General features: G+C 35.0%; 1 protein-coding gene across 2 annotated transcripts; it reads right to left on the reverse strand.

Moving 5' to 3' along the window:
- Positions 1 to 685: 685 nt before the first annotated feature.
- Positions 686 to 16,387, reverse strand: LOC110023496 (transcription factor bHLH79). Of its 2 annotated transcripts, none has more exons than XM_020722949.1 (6): positions 15,906 to 16,387; positions 2,581 to 2,772; positions 2,375 to 2,440; positions 2,229 to 2,297; positions 1,591 to 1,662; positions 686 to 1,123 (listed from the first exon to the last, which is right to left on the reverse strand). In XM_020722949.1, exons 1-6 carry the CDS (start codon positions 16,182 to 16,184, stop codon positions 986 to 988), a joined length of 816 nt encoding a protein of 271 aa, XP_020578608.1. In that variant the 5' UTR covers positions 16,185 to 16,387; the 3' UTR covers positions 686 to 985. The 2 variants fall into 2 exon arrangements, with proteins under 2 accessions (XP_020578608.1, XP_020578609.1); XM_020722950.1 differs by having other exon boundaries at positions 15,918 to 16,382.
- Between the last annotated feature and the right edge of the window lie 3,106 nt (positions 16,388 to 19,493).

Genomic DNA, 19,493 nt, shown 5'->3' on the forward strand with positions numbered 1-19,493 from the left:
AGGAAGTGGGGCTCTAAAAGGAATCCCCTCCCTCTCAGGAAAGGGGCTCAATTAATTTCTTCATTCCTCCTACATGAGTTTTCCTAAGGCTTGCTTGAGCAAATACAAGATTCAACGTCATAGAAATTCAAAAATAGGATAAGCCATGTTATAGTATAACTCTTCATGTGACTATAATATTATTCAATTCGTTTAGAATGAGTCACAATTTCTTCAGCTTAATTAGAGTTTCAACGCATCCAACTCATCAAATTTGAATTGATATTTATAAAGATCAAACTAATCATTAAAATAATCTTTACAATTACTAATAATACATTATATAATTCTCATTCTTATATAATCAAAAGAAATTTGGGTGGCATGTTAATGCCCAAATGAAAAAAAAAAATTTATTAAAATGAAGAAAAAAGATTGTTGTTCAAATTAAGGGAGCTCACAACTCTAATGAAAGCAACAATTCCAAGAGTAATTTTGAATTGCTAAATGCTCATTTTAAGCGATGTACTTCTTTCGAAGAAGTGAAACTCCGCTGCTAATCATCCCAACAACCTCAAAGCCCCCGCATGGGTTATAAACTTGAGCAACCAAGTCCGGCTATGACTTGGTCTAATACTAACATTCAAATACACATAAACCTCTGAATAAATTCACGACGTGGGACTAAAACTGTCACAATTAAAACTTAATTAACGTCTTAAATATTTATATTGAGACATGTCAACAACATGCATTAATACAGTCATCAGACATCAAATCTTTCGACTGAATGGCATGAATAACTAAACCGTGCCGACTTATAAATATTGCTTGATCAAAATAGATAATCCCACATTTGGATATTAAAAATAGAAATTTGGGATAATATCTTTGGATACCATAAAGTAAAAGCATTAAGACGAATAGTAACGCATAAGCAGGGATGAAATTAATCCTGGCGAATGCAATTTTATTGCACAGGAATTCAAAATATATGATTGGAGGGCTAATTAGTAACTCTCTCCAAAGCACCACCAACCTGCATGTGAAGCCACTCAGCTGCAGATCCTTGTTGCACGTAGTCTCTCGTCCGCTGCGGGGTATATGCTAGGCTAGTTATGTTCTCGTATGCCTGCCCTCCAAACTGAAACCCAAAAAATCAACAAATACAGAGATGAATGATTCTTGGATTGGTAATCTATGCATAGACAAAAGGTTTATTTTACTATTTAGAAGTTAGCAATAGTGACGTTTTTTGATGTTATGTGAAGATTTGAAGGTTATAAATGTAAAAAATGAAAGTTTAGGTGTTAGATATGCAGTTACACAGGAATCATGTGTTATGCATGTAAATGCATCTCTGGATATTAAATTTAAAAATAAATGTTAAGCCTTTTTTCCCTGATTAGTTAAATCCAACGTATTTCGTTTACAAATCAACCAATTAGCCACAATATGCAGTGATTCAATTATCTATTGATAAAAAACACAGAAGAAATCTAACCTGCTAATGCAATAAGAATTCAAGAAATGACTAATTTATTAAAAAAAAAAAAAAAAAACTGGAATGAGATGATTGGCTGAATCCGGAAGGAAAATCATTAGACTTACATCTTTGGAGGGGAAGCCCTCCAAGCCAGTATTAATGCGAGAATCAACTGCTTCAAGTTTCATTGAAAGGAACTGTAGATGATAAAAGAAGTTAGAGCACAAAGGCAAATCAAAAAGGAAAACATAGGTGGAGGTGTAAATGAGTCAAGATGGGCTAAGTCACCCTCAACTTGACCTTGAGCTTCAGTTTTATTAATTATTAATCGAGCTCGAGCTCGATCTAAATTTTAAGAGTTCAAGATGGCTCACAAATCGATTTATTTATTATAAAAGATAGAAACTAAATCAATTCAAGCTAGCGTTATAATAAAATAATAAATATCATGAATAATTAAGTGGTAAATCATAAGAAATCACTTGATATAATATGTAAATTACCATTTTTAAAAATATTTTCAACATGTTAAGGGTAACTTTTGAATTTTAATATATTTTGAGTATATTTTATATTAATTATTTTTTAAACAAAACTGGCTTACAAGCTAACGAGTTAGGGTTGGCTTGAACTTAGCTTTTTAGCTCATCGAGCTTAATTCACGAGCCACTGATCAAGCCGAGCCTAAGCCAGCTCACAAGTCCACTTTTGCTCAACTATGCCCCTAAACTTAGGACCTTGCCAAAGGCAGAAAAATGAGTACCTCAACCTGACGCTGCAATGCCTGGATGTAGTTTATGATCTCATCAAGTACAGATGCTTTACCAATTACCTGCTTGAAATAGAATTAGAAAGCAAAGTCTAATAAATTAAGTGCAGAAGTATGAAGCATAAAGTTTAACTGTATACCTTGTTACACCCAGGAACCAGATCTTGAAGTATCTTCATTCGCTCACTTATCTTCTCTCTCCTAGCCTATTGATGACCAGGTCCAACAAGATGGATACAACAACCAAAGGCATAAATATAAAAGTCAACATAAATTGTTCATAAAATAAACAGAGAAAATAAAAAGTATACAGGTCAATGGACAATAGATGGTAATAAGGCCTTACTCTCTCTGCCAAGCTGTGGCTGTCAGTCGCTTGACCTCTTCTGGCTCTAACATGAATGTACTCTGGCTTTGGTGGCTCCAAAGGTTGATCGAACTTATTTCCATCAGAACTTGCTTCGGCATCCACTTTAGATTCAGCATTTTCATCAATGGATTTTCCCGTTTTTGAGCGCTTCCTTGTTTGGCTATCCGCCTGCTTAAGAAAAAGGTGGCAAAAGCTATAAGAACTTGTGAGACAGAGCAAAATAAGGACTAAGACAGGGCTTCTTGTTCAAAGCCTGCATATTTGAAAAAGAAAATTCACAGCAAATCTGCCCAAAATAGATGAAGATGAAAATAAAAGGACTTTCATTAGTTTCATTACACTTTAATTCTACATATATGGTAGAAAGGTCAAAAGAGGACTTAACTAGTTACCTCAACTAGTAAAATACAATCAATAAAATATTTTTATCCTATATTTCGTCTTCCATGGTGAGAAAACAGTGTACTTGCAACAAGAAAGATACAATAGGGATATAAATGCTTGGTGAAAAAATAAATGTTGAAAAACAACAAAGCCAGACAAATATATACATCACGAATTGCTGAGAAAACCTACAAGTTGTATGGCCATCAACCACCTTTTTAGTTGTATCTGTTTTAATATTCAGTAGGTTGAACTAGAATTATAAGATTGACCAAAAGTCCACAATAGACCCATGAAATAACTTCTCTCCTACATTTTTTATCCAAGGAAAGAGCAAAACTAATAGTAAAACCAAATTGACATAGATCGAATGAGTTGAAGGACAAAATTGAACACCCAAAGAAAGATTGAAACTTTAAAAGATGAATATAAAAAAAAATAAAAAATATTTAACAATTTCTCCTTTTTAAAACATAAAAAAACTTTCTATATTTTTTACATTATTTTCTCCGGAATCTATTTGTCCCAACATCTTACTCCATTCTCATACTTCTAGTTCTGGACGAGATGCTATCAAATTTAGAAACTACCCCAAAACCATATGCCATAAATTACTTTATTGTCTACTCTCAAACTTCAAAGAGTATTTAGTTCTCATGCAAATTGTTCAAATATCACTAAAACGGAGAAATAAATTGAAACACTTTAATTGAGCCTGCCTGATGTAAAACAAGATGGCTAACAACATTAAAAATAATGATGGAATCAGGAAGCGGCTGGGGATGGTTTTTATCCTTTACAATATAAAATTCCCCAACATAGCCATATATAGAATGAAAACTTCACCCATGAATTCTCCTATAGTTATGCAAAATATAAAATTTTTCTCGCCCTTAGGTTTGGGGTAAACTATTTTGGGCCCTATATTTGACATCTAAACTTCAACGCAGATTAAAAAGATTACCACAGAAATTTATGAGTTAGAAAATAGTGTGTTGGCAATTAAGCTTGGTGGGAAGAAGATGTACAATATAAAAGAAACATTAATAAAACATGTGCCTTGAAAATGTAGTAAAACTTGAATATTAACGAGCATTAATATTTAAAACAAAGACATATAAGTCATACGGAGTGTACTAAGCAAAGCAATTAATGCAGCTTTTAAATAATAAATTTGCTACTTATAAAGGAAAAAATAAGATGGAATGAAAAAAGTAAGAGACAACAAAACAACAATCCTTTATCCCAATAAGTAGGGAATGCAAAAGCAAGAGAAAAGGCATTCAAATAGCTTGATCAAATTAACTGCATTAAAAGAGATAATAAAAAAAAATCTCAGAAGAGCGTGTCAACAAAAGATTGGATTTTTTTTTTTTTTTTTTTTAGAAATTATTAAATAAAACTTTCAAAAGGAAATTATTTTAGATGAGCATACTGAATATTATAGAAAGGAATAAGTGACTGGAAAGCTAGTCTTACTCATTTCCCCAATTAATATTTATTCACAATTACCAAGAAAAAAATTAAATTTATTAATTACAAAAGAATTAGAAATTAAACTTGTTTTTCAAAACTTTTTATTTTGGTCGACAGGGAAACTGAGCAATCCATGGCACTGCCCATTCCAAGGGAGAGAGAGAGAGGTCAAAATAGTCCCCTGACTTTTTATATGGAGTTATTTTAGTCCCAGAGTCTATAAAAGTGTCAATTTAATCATGAGGCTTATTTAATAGGGGAAAAAATAGTCCCCATAAATGACTATATCAACCAATATTAAAGAGTTTAGGGACTAATTGATATTTTTATAGACTATGGGACTAGGTGTGGGTGTGGGTGTGGGTCATTTTTTGAGTGGATGAATATCCTAAGAAATATACTTACGTACCCTAAGCAAGTTTATCTAGATGTTATTAATAAAATTAACTCGTGACATTCACAAAAAAATTTTTTGAGAATATTTTTGTGAAAAACTCTGTGTCAAAAAAGATTTCATGAGATAATTCAAATGGTTTTCCAATTCAATCACTCTTCAAGATTGAGACATTTCACATAGTTTCTTTCATTCAAACTATGCAGGATTTGTAGTATCTAAAAATCTCTATTAGCATGATTTTCACCATTCATGATGGCCTCCATTATATTAAAAAAAAAGTCAAAAAATAAAAAATTATAAGAAGAAATGAAAAGGAGATAAAAATAAAAGTTAGAAAAATGAGTTAACCTAATGTTGATACTATATACAAGAAAAGAAGTGACTAAAAACCTTGCTTTGTTCATTCCTCAATGGATACTTATACACATATTAATTTAAAAAAAATGAAATCCACTAATTATAAAGAATTTAAAAATTTAAAGCTGTTGTTCAAAATTCTCTTTCCTGACTAGTAAAATGAGGTAAAATTTGTGGCACGATCATTTCCATATCAAGCAAAAAAAAATTTGACACTCTTCTTTCCATATCAAGCACATAAATCAGTTGCACTCATCTTTTGTTAACCACATGAATCTTTGACATATATTTTCTCTTGTCTAGCACATGAACCCGCAATTCCTTTCATTCTTTATTTACTAATTATAATACTTTCAACAAATATAATAAGATATATGATAGATTGATTGAAAAAATCAAATGTGACTAGCTTTGAAAATCTATTAAGGTACAAAAGTTAGTCCATACAAAATATAGATTCAGGGTTGAAAAACTGCGAGAAATATTACAATGATTTTATTGATAAATCACTCCAGTAGAACATAAAAAATTAAAGGGATGCCAAATGATTGTAGAAGAAATAACTTGTTGCCAATCAATATGAACATATAAGATGTTTAAGATAAAAGGAATCAAATTTACATGTCATTCAATAGCATTGTAACTGACATTAATTAAACATACAAGAAAATTAATCAATTTTGAAGAAACGATATTGTTCCATGACAAAAAAAAAATTAGTATGAAGTCATTTTTATGTTTAGAACAGTAAATATAAAAAAATAGAATAAAGAAAAAATTTTCATATGATTTTTATTGCTTATAAGAAGATTCCTCATCAAATATCACAAGAATTTATTTAGTGCATTAAAGAAAAAATGGGGGGGTTAAGAGTTACAATAAAGTTATTAAAGAAATGCATAATGGATAATTAACTGTTATAATAATAAATTTAAAAATGATGAAAGAGTTTCTAATACTGATAGAATTAACCAAAGAATAAAAATAAAGTCTATATATTTTCATATTGATTATAGAATTTTTTATTAAAGATATTCCAAATAAATTCTAAATGATTATTATTTACACATAACCTAATTCTAAATGATCAGGAATATGCTAAAATAACTAAAAAATTATAATGATAATAACAATAATATTCATCAAGCAGATAACTTAGAATCACTAGAATAAAAATTAAGTACATGGATTATAGAGAAAAATGAAGATATATATGATGATATAACCTTTTGTGTTGAACTTGTGTTTAAAAAAGAGAAAAAGCCTCAACAGATTATGAAAAAAAACCATGAACGACACGGGGGCTATGCAGGACCAAACGGTTCTCAAATGGAGGGAGTTGTGCTCGTTGCTTTCCCTTCTCTCCCCTCCCCCTCCTTTCTTCTTAGCAGCTTCATAATGCAAGTCTTTATAAATCAGAATTTCTGAATATTTTTATTCCTTCTTCCTAAATCTAAATTTCCATTACAATTCCTTTCCTAAAACAAATTTTCAAATTAGAATTTCTGAATATGTTATTCCTCTTTCCTAAACCTGAAATCCTGATTTGATTCTTCTTCCTACTTTCAAGCATTGCCTAAAATAAAATCCTAACCTCATTATAAATAGATGATAATGAGCTTAGAGTTAGGGGTCTTATTTTTGATATCTGAATTCAGGTTTTAACCTTGATATTTTCCCTTCGAGGGCTATATTTGACGTCGACGTAGTGCTCCGGCTGTCCCTCGTCTGAGGTGGTGATCGTCTCCACCGGTCTGGGTGGTGCTCCGGCTGTAGCTCGACCCCGTCAAGATATTTATGTACTCTTCCACCCTTCTCGTTGCTGTCCACCGCTTCCAGCAGCCGCAAACCACAAGACCTTGCTCCCATCTTCTTTCCCTGCTGCTGTTCGACATTTCCTACAGCTATCTTGTCGCTGTCAGCCGTACCATACCCTCCCAACTACTGTTTGACACGCTTCCCGCAGCTGCACTATTGCCGCTAGCCCCTCCAACACCTTCCTCCTTGTTGTTCGACGTTTTCTGCAGCTATCCTGCTGCTGCAAGCCGTACCAACACCCACCCGGCTACTGTTTGACGCTTCTGACAACCATCCTGTTTCTGTCATCCCCTCTGACACCTTCCTCGCAGTTGTTTGGCTCTTTTTGCAGTTGTCCCTGCACCCTCCAACAACCGCAACCATCATGTCGCCTTCCTGCAACTTTCCTGCAGGTTGTACCGTACGCTGCCCCTTCCAGCCCCTCCCTACTGCAGCCCCAGCTGCTCCTTCCAGCTGCAATTCGACGCCTTGAGGATCGCTGGTTTATCGCCCTACTTCTTCCACAGTTGTTCGACATCTCTCCAGTCTTCACTGCAGCCACCGATCTAACACCACCACTCTAGATTTTCTCCTCGTCGGCTTGTTGGGTTTCCTTTTGTCAAATCTTTATTTGTCATCCTTTATTTTACGATCTTGCTTTGTGTATTGTCTTTCCTTCTTTTAAGTCTTCAAGGTAACCTTGTTTAAATCATTAGTAAAATCGGTCTTACGTCGTGTATTGGGTTAAACTCTGGTATCATTTGGTATCAGAGTTAGCACAACTCTAATCACATCCTAAAATTTCTAGCATCTGCCCCTACCAAATCCACCACACCATATTTTTTTTTTCTTTTTGTCTTTTATGTTTCTATTCATTCTTTCTTCTTTTTTTTCTCCTTTCATAGATCCCTAAACATCAAACATGCCACCAAGGAGATCAATGCACGAGCCTACCATGGAAAAGATACGGCGAGCTCTGTCGTCTTCAGCGGAGGCTTATGAATACTAAAGAGAAAATCCAATGGAGGTTAGCCTTGGTCATGACCAGAAAGATCGAATGGAAGAATGAGAAAATATGAAGATGAAGCAGAAAACATAACGTCAGTTCCTACTAACTTACTACTGCCAAAAGTTGCAGACTCTAGTTTCTGAAATGGAGAGACCGCATCACCAAGAGAACCTCTTTGCCACAATCCAGAAAAACCAATCTGCAAGTCTGTCACAGTCAGAAGATCTTGCAAGTGTCACGGATTTGAACATGTTGAAGCTGAATGCACAATCGGGAGAGTGATCTACTTCAGTGAGCGGGTCATCATCGAAAAGTTGTGTAAAGAGACCACAGACACTGAAGAGCAATTCAAACAAGACTTTTCATTTGATGACGTCTTCCCCGTGGAACTCCCTTCTTCCTAGATGAAGAACTTTTTGTTGAGACAAATAAAAATCAAGCAAACCAGAAGAAATTAGAATTTAAAATTTTAGTTGATGCTCTAATTAACAACCAACTGATAGCATCACGGGCGGCTGCACTTCCAACCCTCACCCCTAGTGTTCCATATGAAGAGACGGAATACCAGTGTGAAACTCTTGTTATTGGAACACAGCAGAAGATGCCAGTTCTCCAAAACTTCAAGCGTCAGAGGAAAGACCGAGAAGATAATAAAAATCACCCATCAACCAAACTCTTACAAATTCGCGAACTCTTACAAATCTGCAACCTCACTGAGGCCCAAATTGTCATAAGATGGGAAGCATAAGAGATATTTACTTGTTCGGAATTTGGCTCAGGAGAACAAACGTGGCGGTATACTTGCAACTCAGATTATGTCAAACCAGAACGGATTGATAAGGCGGTATGTTCGCAAGTGGTAAAAACTCCTCAGATGCTTTGGTAAACGGTGTTGAGACACCACCAACAAATTTTCATCATCCAACACGAATCTTGAGGCATGACAAGAATCTCGAGATGATATTTTAAGCAAGAAATATTCAAATCTTGATAAAAAGTTATCTCGAGCTCCGATTTCAGCAAACTTATAGTCAAACTAACATGTTCAATGAGACGGACCTAATGATATGAAAACTAGCATAATTCAAGTCAAATCAATTCCAGATCAAGTCATTAAACCACAATTAGAAGATTTATAAATACATTTGGAAAGTCAAACGACTGTCAAATAGGACAAGTTTATACTCAAATCGAGCGGCTCGACAAGACAAATCTAACAAGCTCAAGATCGCTCAATTCTGATATCATTAAGGCACTCAAAATTTCATTAAACTTTGTATGATCGATGGAAGCTCTCTGAACCGTCTAATCAAGATGGTTCATATTTCTGCATTAATTGCACCCTGAACACTATAAATATAACATTATCCCTCATGAGAGGGGAAAGTCTAGAGAGAGTCTAAGGTCTTGAGGAGAAGCTGCAGCTCACCATCACCATCAATCGTTATCGACTACCGTCGACCTCCGTCGTCAACCACCGCCGACCACCGTTGACTACCGTCGTTGATCGTCGACAACCACTACTAATTATCTTCAAACCTCTACCACCATCATCAATCACCACCAACCAGAAGTCGTCAGTCAACATTGTAATCTGAAAAAATATAGTTATTTTTTCTCATCTGTAGGACAAGGGATTTCTGTAATCATCAATCAATAGTAGATTTCCGCAACTAGGCATCGCCTCGTGGTTTTTCCCTTACGGATTTTTCACAGCTTCTGAAGTCATCACTATTTTTTTTATTTCATTTGTGTGATGAAATTTCATACAACGCTAAGACGATAATTTGTTACTCTACCGCCGTGAATTTTCTAGCACGCATCAATTTGACACCATCTGTGGGAAACTCTCAATCCCACCACTGAAGTACTTGCTTAATTTCTTACATGGCCACAAGGCAAAATATTCGGGACAACGAAGTAGCTCGCTCTAACTCCCATCGTTCCAGGGAACAGTCACGAAGTCAAGGGCAACATGTTTCTTCATTTTCCCGCCCTGGAAGAGGTTATCCAACCAACGAGGGGGTTTCGGGTCCTTCTATGGAAGAACGAATACGTAGGAGTCTCAACTAGAGATCATACAATTCCTAAGAGGGATCCAACAACCACAGTCCACACTGATAACTGAAACTCATTTACCATTAAATTCACGACCTACGAAAAATATACTGCCCGGAGGAACTCATATTGTGCCCCCTGCTCAAGAGGGAACAATTCCCTTGCCAAGACGTGATGTTGAATTCTTAGACACCGCAAATTCCACTCATCTATCTCATACAGCTCCCCTAGCACCACCATGCATTGCTACTGTTCCAGATGATGTCATCTGTAACGAACTACGTCGCCTCGTCCGAGAATAGTTCCCCCTAGAGAAAAAAGATTGCTTCCACACTCACCCTAACATCCTTGAATCATCTCCCATAGTGAATGAGGTCCTCCAACACCCTATCCCAACAGGCTTCAAGCTGTCGAACATTGACGCATATGAAGGGATAACTGACCCCTATGAACATATTGATCATTATCGAATCATCATGCACATTCAACGTGCCTCTGGCACGCTTCTATGTCAGGTGTTCCCAGCCACTCTTAAGGAACAAGCTCGAACATGGTTCTACTCTCTGCGGGGGGCATTGTAAACACCTTCAACGAGCTTCTCAAACTATTTGTGGAGCAGTTCATAGCAAATCGATGAATCATCAATGATTCATCCCATTTCTCAGGAATTCATCAAGTGAAGGAGAGTCGCTTAAAGATTACTTCTGCAGATTTTCTGCTGAAATCCGTCAAATTCCAGGAGTAGATCCAGAGTTACTTATGAGGGGTTTTCCTTTGGGGGCTCCGCCCAAGACCCTTCTACTCATCACTGATGCGGGAGACAGTTTGTTCTTATGTTAATCATGTTCACCGTGTTAAAGCCCAAATCACTGGAGACGAGGCTATCAGTGCACATAAGGAACAATTTGAGAAATTTAGGAAAAAACGCAAAGGTAACTCCAGAGACAATAATCAATCTTTGCAACGGAGAAAGTCTGAACAACCGAAGAATAGTGACCTCCTCCTTCAACATGCGGGTCAACGAACTGAATATCGACCCAAGAAATAGTATACACCACTCAACACGTCACGTGCAAACATCTTGATTGCCATCAAGGATGAACAAGCTGTTAAGTGGCCTCACCCCTTAAAACATAACACGAAAAATCAAGAACAATATTGTCCATTTCATCGAAGTCGTGGCCACACCACTAAGGCATGTAAATTCCTTGGGGAAGAAATTGAAATGTTGATTCAACGGGGTATCTTGGTCGATTTATTCAAAACAAACTAACTGGTAACGATAATGCTCCTGTTGGGGGGCAACAACATGGGGGTCACCTAGTCGTAGGTGAAATTCAGACAATTGCAGGAGGTCCGCTGCTGACTGATCAAGTTTTTATCACTACACCTGGTGAACCAACATAGAAAAAATTACGCCTTGAACCAATCACTTTTGATAAGTACCTCACTAAAATCCTCTTGTCATTAGCGCGGGAATTGGCGAACTTTGCTACAATGCAAAAAGAATCTTAATCAACAATGGGAGCTCTGTTGATGTTTTATTTTACTCCACTTTCCTTAGTTTGGGACCTACAAGGAAAAAACATTAATCTACATCTGGATCATTACACGGTTTTGATAATTGACCAGTACGGGTCGAGGGAACAATAAATTTCCCTGTTGTCATAGGAGATTTTCCTCGATAGATAACTCGCTTAATCCAGTTCATTGTTGTCTCGATAGATAACTCAATAGTTAGTGGTTCATGAAGAATGTGTGTCGACTATACAGACCTCAATATTCATAACCATAAATTTAATAAAACTTGTTTATAAGCACTACAATTTAAAAGCAATAAAATTGTAAATAATATATTATTCCTTCTATCTGATTGTTATCAAGCACATCCCTTGCATGGCAACTAAAAGTGATGTGTGATAGCAATCTTACTGATGGTTCGATCATCCACACGCATGTCAACCCCTAACTTTCATTGATTATCTACACACAAACTAAGTTTAGGTTGTTAGGCTATGTTACATAATCTCTTTCCTAATAATTTGCCCAGCTTGTAACATACGGTGCTCCTTAGGAATCATTTGATAGTTAAGAAGACTTGACAAAGCTCTTGTTGTGAGGTCTATCTGGCGTTGGACAAACCATAATGGTGGAAATTCATGTGATAACTCTACTCAATTATTACATAAGTATTGTTCTAAAAAGACTGAACAAAATTGGGAAGCAATGTTGTCTCACTGTCGGATTTGACAACCATCAATGCAAACATGGTTGAAGGTTCCTTGCAAGTGACTAATAGATTGGAGCCTGAAACCATAGCCAGAGTTGAAACATCTTGGTTGCTTTGAGAGTTGGATACAATTGGTGTTGATGCGTGCTAGAAAATTCGCGGAGGTAGAATAATAGATTATCATCTTAGCATTGTACGAAGATTCAACACACACTCAGATAAAGGAAAACAGCTAGTAGAGACAACAGAAACTTTTATGTGAAAAACCTATAAAGGAGAAAACTCATGGGGTCTGGCCCAGTTGTAAAAATCGATCATAAGTTGATGATTTCAGAAACCCATTATTCCACAAATGGGAAAAGATAACAAAGTCTTCTCACTTACAACGTCGATGTACGGATGAACTTGTTACAAGGAACAAACGACAACCGATAGCAATCAGTTGCATCCAACAGGTGGTGGTCGACAGGGGTCGGCAGTAGTCGATAACTGTCTGCGGTGGTCAACTGCACCAGGAGTGATGTTGGACTTCAACTTCTTCTCAAAACTTCAAGCTCCTCCTCAATTCTCAAACTCTCTCCTCTGTGGGTCACTATCTATAGTCCTGGCAACAATTAATGATGAAATTTCAACCAATATGATCGGACGGCCCGGAGAAATTCTTTCAATCGAACAGCATTTAATGGTCATTTGAGTGTCTTAATGTTGTCAAAATTAAGTGATCATGAGCTCTTTGGATTCTTCTTGTCGAGACACTCGATTCAACTATGAAATCACTGTATTCGACATCTATTTGATCTTTCAAATGTGTCTGGAAAACTTTCAAACATGGTTTAATGACGATCTAAGCTTGAATTGATTTAGATTAGACCAATTTTGGTATCATTAGGTTCATCTCGTCGAGTTGGTCAGTTTGACAGTAAGTTTACTTAAATCAGACTTCTGAATGACTTCTTATCAAATTTTGAACACTACTTGCTCAGAAGATTGTTCTGAGATCCGTGTTAAGCTTCAAGATTCGTATTGGATATAAAAAATTTATTAAAGACGTATCCAAAGTAACAAATTTGTTTGTCTGTTTCACTTGAAAGAGTAAGTTTTGGCCTAACAATCTACTACGTTCACAGGTCAAATGTCACGCATCGTATAAAACTTCGCACAAATTTTTTTTTCCAATAGAGAAAATTGTGTAAAGCATAATTGAAACCAAAATCTTGATCCCTTTCGAAACCAAACGATCTTGTAAGTGTGCAAGTGTTCAGTAGTTTTTAGGCGTAAAGCTTTAACACAGAACTGAAGATTATATTTTAGAGCAATCATTATCTATCGATGTTCTTGCCATTAATGGTGAAACACATTCTAGCAATTGTGTTTTCTCATGGCCACTGGTGGTGTGGTACTATCATTTTTTTTAATAATAAAGATAAGGAAGTCCTCCACATCTCCCGATACTTTCTCCGCATCATCTCACCGTTAGCAAACAGCATTTATTTTCAACTTGGATATTCATTCGACTAGTGTCCAAATTGAAAACAAAAACAATTTAAGGTATTCAGATTCGCATAAGGATTGTCACGTCTAATATGGGATATTCATTCGACTAGTCTCTTTTTTACCATATTTGTTGAGCTTTAAAAATTGATTTGGATTGAAGCAAGCTAATCTTCAGGAAAATTGGTTTTGCAGGCATCTAATCCTCAACTCCTTGAATGCGTGCAAGCATGAATACCTTGAAAGCTTTGGGTGAATTGCAGCTTGGAATTGTAGGCAAAGTTGAGGGAATAAGGCAACAACCAGAAAGAGTTCATTTCTAGTTTTTTTTTTTTTTTCTTGAATTGTTTATTTAAGGCTCCCTTTATAAAGAGTGACCAATTGATTTTTGGCCTCAATCGGATTGTTCGCACAAGTAAAATTCCTTCCTATGATCACTGACAGATTGTTCCCCTATTTGCAGTGCTGACATTGCAAATACAGTATCTATTAAAAGTAAGATGGTAAAAATGACCTCATAAAAATTATTTCAATCAAAGCCTACTTCTAACAGGTCCCTTTCGATTGCTGTCAATACTGCCTAAATTAGTACCACCATTGAACTCCTCCTTTTAATTTACAAACTATGGCTTTAACTTGCTTCCAGAAATAACAACAACAACAACAATAAAGCCTTAATCCCACTCCGTGGGGTCGGCTACATGAATCCTTTTCCAGAAATAAATTTTCACAAAATTGAAAAAGGTTTTGGAAGATTTTTTCCCAATCCCAATAATCTTCTATGCATGAATGGTTGTGAACAGAACGGAGATCGAGTTTTAAACAGAAGTTGGAATGATGTCAGTCACAAATTTCGTCTACTGAAAAAATCGAACGATATTCATCATCTACCTCAGAGTTTAACGACTAGAGACACCGACGAGGGTCTCTATCTTCATCAGATTCACAGAAACCTAGCTGAGACTATAGAAAGGCTGTCAAGTATGCTGTGGTCAAAATCTACTAAAGGGTTTCACATAGAGTAAATATGGGTACCGGGACTGCAAAACACTGTGGTCGAGTCTGAGTTTCACTTTTCTTGAAATTTTGAAACTCACGCTGCGTCTAAGGAATGAATTGGATGAACCTACAAGTAAGGTCATCAATTCGTCTATGATCAGAATCGGTCATATAGATCATGTGCTGCCTTCTGCCATTAAAATCCAGTGATGGTGTCCAATAACACTTCTAAAATAGAGCTAATTTAGCAGCAAAAAAACCACGCGAAGAAGAAGCAGCATAAATTTTATATTTTCTTTTAAAAAAATGGAGTTATTTTCTACATACTACAGTTATCCCTGCTTTGACACAACAACACAAAATTAACTGGATGAAACGAAATTGCCAAAAAAAAAAACAGAGATAAACGGAAAGTTGATAAGAGGAATGTGACGTCTGATTCTGTAGAAGTGTGTGGTCCTGCATTAAATGCACATAGTTACTTATGCCGGATAAAAGATGGAATTCAAAATTAATATCAATAAACGAGCTTGAATAATATTATAAAACTCGAATTATGTTCAAGCTTTAGCTCGAGCTCAAAAAGAAGATAAATGACGAGCCTTAACAACGCAGTCCTGGGCTTAGCTTGGTTCATTTCAAGCTCTAATCAATGGAAATCTATAGGTTTTAGTTACCAATCTAGTAGAACAACTGTTCAACAAGGTACACCCGTAGTCCCAATGCCACAGTGCTACCCAACACCTAGCTCAAATTGAAGAAAAAGTAGTAGTAAAATCCGGAGACCTCAAAAAACTACAAACAATGAAAATGTCAGAGGGCAATGAAAACTTCCGTAAGTCATTGTCAGCAACGAAAACGCTAAGACGATAAACATAAACAAAAGCAGCAGTAATAAAACTAATGATCTGTCAACATCAACCACAGATCCATCGATCACAACCACCAAACAGCAATATTAAACTTAAAAATATATAAAAAAATTTCACGTCCGCCTCAAAAAGATTCCCCAGATCTCACAAAATATTACCCCACAACCACAAATAAACTAAACCCTGAACAGTGAAAACCGTCAAATCACAAAACAATCGTTCAAGGATTACCGAGTTAAATACCAAATCAATGCCACCGCTGCTTGTAGAAACGAATTTCGAAGAATCCTCCTCCGACAACGCAATCGAAGCCGCAGTCGGCCCCGCATCCCGACGCTTCTTCTTGCACCGATTCCCCGGGCTATGCTCTGTCACCGTTGATTCTCCCGCCGACACATCTCGGTAGCCTATTCCAGCAGCCGGAACCCTAACTGCTGAAGGTACTCCGACCATTGGAAACTGCCACATCTCCGGCATAACTCTTCGCGAGATCAGCGACGAAGGATTCATGAGAAGAAACCAACAAACCTCCGTTGAATCACTCTTCACATCAACACCGAATTCCTCATTTTTGCGGACGAAGACGCCCAGATCTTGTTCCGGAAGGGAGGAAAGAGATGGCAGGGAACACTAGAGCTGTCTGACGAGAAGGGGGAGAGAAGTGGGGAAGGGTTTTGGTTTATTTCTGTGGGGTTCGGCTTCTTTCTTTTTCTCTGTCCATTGATGAGTGGTAACAATAAATAATGCTGTTTTCTTATATACACGCCTCATTTTCTTGTATTTACAGAATGGCCCAGATGCCAATGTTATACAAATTTTTTAAGAGAAATATAAATTTTACATATATACCAAATAATTTTTATTTCATATATCTAATATCTATTTTTTTTTATTTGCATGTATCACACTTAAATGTTTAGTAGTAGGTAAAAAAATATCACTATTATTTATTTTTTAAATAGAAATTTTTACTTGTAAAATTTTAGGGAAATAAAGCATAATAAATATTGCTATGTTACAAAAAAATTTATTGATCAAACACAACTTATTATATTAAAGATGGGATAATTTTTAGATTCAAATTTACAATCATTCAAATCATTAGTATTTTAAATTTTAAACTGAACATCTCGAAACACAAATCCTCGATCCAAGTTGAAAGGAACTTTGATGAAAGGTCTGAATTATAATTTGAAGCATTGAATCATTAATTCTAAGGTCAAATGATATATGAATTCGACATGATTATAATCAAATTTGTATCATTTAATTTTTTATTTTAACAACTTTATAATCAAACTAAACATCTCGAAACACAAACCTATATTATTAAAAGTACTTTTCAAATATCTCGAAACACAAACCTTTTCAAATATGCGATGAAGGCTTGACGTCAATCCACATCTGAGCCATCAGAAGAGGAAAGGACTATGCCTTTATCCCCCAACAAAGAGGCTTCTAGAGTGCTAAGAAGAGTTGGTGATAGGACCTTTCTATCTTGGATCACCACTATTACGGGATCCTCATTAAAACTACAACTCTTTGGCTAGTTTTACAATAGCGTAAGTTTTTTCATTGAGAGAACGAAGTATTTTGATCAAAATCACATCAGGGATGTGCTCTAATAGTGCCATGACTCTTTTATGATACACCACGAGGTCAGGGTTGAGGACTTTATAAGCCCCCAATACTTGGCTAATTATGAGTTATGAATCGTGATACACTGAAGACTTTTTTATATGAAAACCTAACTTTGATATTTTAAATAAATTGTACGAATTTTTTTATAATTTTAAGGGTATATTTGACTCAGCTATAACTATTTGAAGAAATAATTATTAAGCTGTTATAGAAGAAATTGTATTTCAAAAAGTTATGCTAACTATTACAATTTTATTTTATTTTTAAAAATTTAGACCGCAATTTTATGACAGTCACTACACTGTAACAACTCATATTGAAAAAATATAGTTTTCTATCATAGAAATTTCTAAAAAAGTAACAAGAAAACAGTTTCCAAATAAATTTGTGGTAACAGTCTGAAAAGCAAAACAGGCAGAAAGCATTTCCCAACATACCCTTCACATGAATTTATGAAAATGTGTTGATATTTTTGATATGCATTACTTCCCCAATTTTCTTGAAAATAGTATATATTTTTAAAATAAGTATATTTATGCTGACCAATTTGACATTCCCAATATTTTTTTTTTATATCGTTGATTTCACACATTCATATTATCTGTAAATGTCTAATAATTTAATTATACTATATTTATGGAATTATATTACTAAATAAATTAATTATATTGTGGAATAAATGTGCTGCCTAAAATCAATGACACGTTTGGCAATAATAACCTTGTTCTTATATCAATCTATCAAAATATCGTAATAGAATTTTTAAAAATAATAAATACAGCAGTAATTTAATAATTACAAAAGAAAATTTAAATTGCGATATTTTTTATTTTAGCAGTATAAATTTTTTTTATCATTTTTTTAGTATAATTTTGATGCTCATAGAATTATTTCTAAATAATTCATTTTAAATTGGTGTGTGTACAATTATATCATATAATTACAAATAATTATCAGGATAATTGGCGACGACTTGACTTTTACTTATTAAGAAAATGGGAACATTTGCAGACATACCAATCAATTCATATGTATTTACATATCTAACCTTTAGACTTGTTGTATTTACGCCACGCTAACCTTTCATATCACCTCAAAATATCTTCGGTAGCGGAAAAAATATTACATCAGGACTCTGAACGTAGAGCTACGTTTGGATTGCAATAGTCAGAAATATTTTGTTGTGTTACATGAATATTGTATATGCGTTATTTGTAAAAATGAAGTGTTATTCGAGTATTATATGTCGTTATTGATTATTTTAAGGTGTTATTGGAAAATTCTTTTGTGTTACTTGATTTGGGGTTGCGTTATTCGACATATTCCCCGTGTTATTTCAATTTCCACTATGTTATTGGAATTACACAGCCCCAAATCAAGTACGAGGAGGAATATTTCAATAACACTTCAGCCCCAAATCAAATTACGTGGCGGAATGTTCCAATAACACCACAAAATAATTGAATAACGTCATATAATACTCGAATAACACTTTATTTTTTACGAATAACACAGATGAAATATTCCTATAACACAGCGGGATATTCGTAACTATTGCAATCTGAACGTAGCTCTAGGTTCGGAGTCATGATCTAATATTTTTCCCCGGTAAATAACACGTTCTCAATTCTATTACATAAATAAAATGGTATGGATGTATAATTGGAGTTTGGGTGTTAGATATATAAATACAATGGAATTGAGTGGTACATTTGTAAATCTTCCTAAGATAATTAAAAAAGGGTATTGTCTTTCTCACATGAAAAGTGAGCGAAATTTATTATATTATTTTTCTTTGGTTTATTTTAAAACGTTTGGGATAATTTGTTTTTTTTATATAAATTGTAATATTAAAAATATTAAATTGTAAGTTATCTAAAAATTAACCTTTAACATTACTTTTCACCGCCATTCATACTAACACTAGATAATGATATTAATATCGCTAGGGGTGCAAACGAGCCGAACACAAGTCGCTCGTGTTCGGCTCGTTTATATTTCGAGCTCAAAAAGTGTGTTCGTGTTCAACTCAATTGCTTAACGAGCCGAACACGAGACGTTCATGAACAAAGAGTCATTTGACAACCCTAATTGCGTAGCCATAAAATATTAAAGATTGGGGCAAGATCTAAAAAAATTTTGTTTATATTAAAACATCATTTGAATCTCCTTTAATAA

This window comes from Phalaenopsis equestris, unplaced genomic scaffold (assembly GCF_001263595.1).
Source record: "Phalaenopsis equestris unplaced genomic scaffold, ASM126359v1 Scaffold000224, whole genome shotgun sequence".
NCBI classification, from domain to species: domain Eukaryota; kingdom Viridiplantae; phylum Streptophyta; class Magnoliopsida; order Asparagales; family Orchidaceae; genus Phalaenopsis; species Phalaenopsis equestris.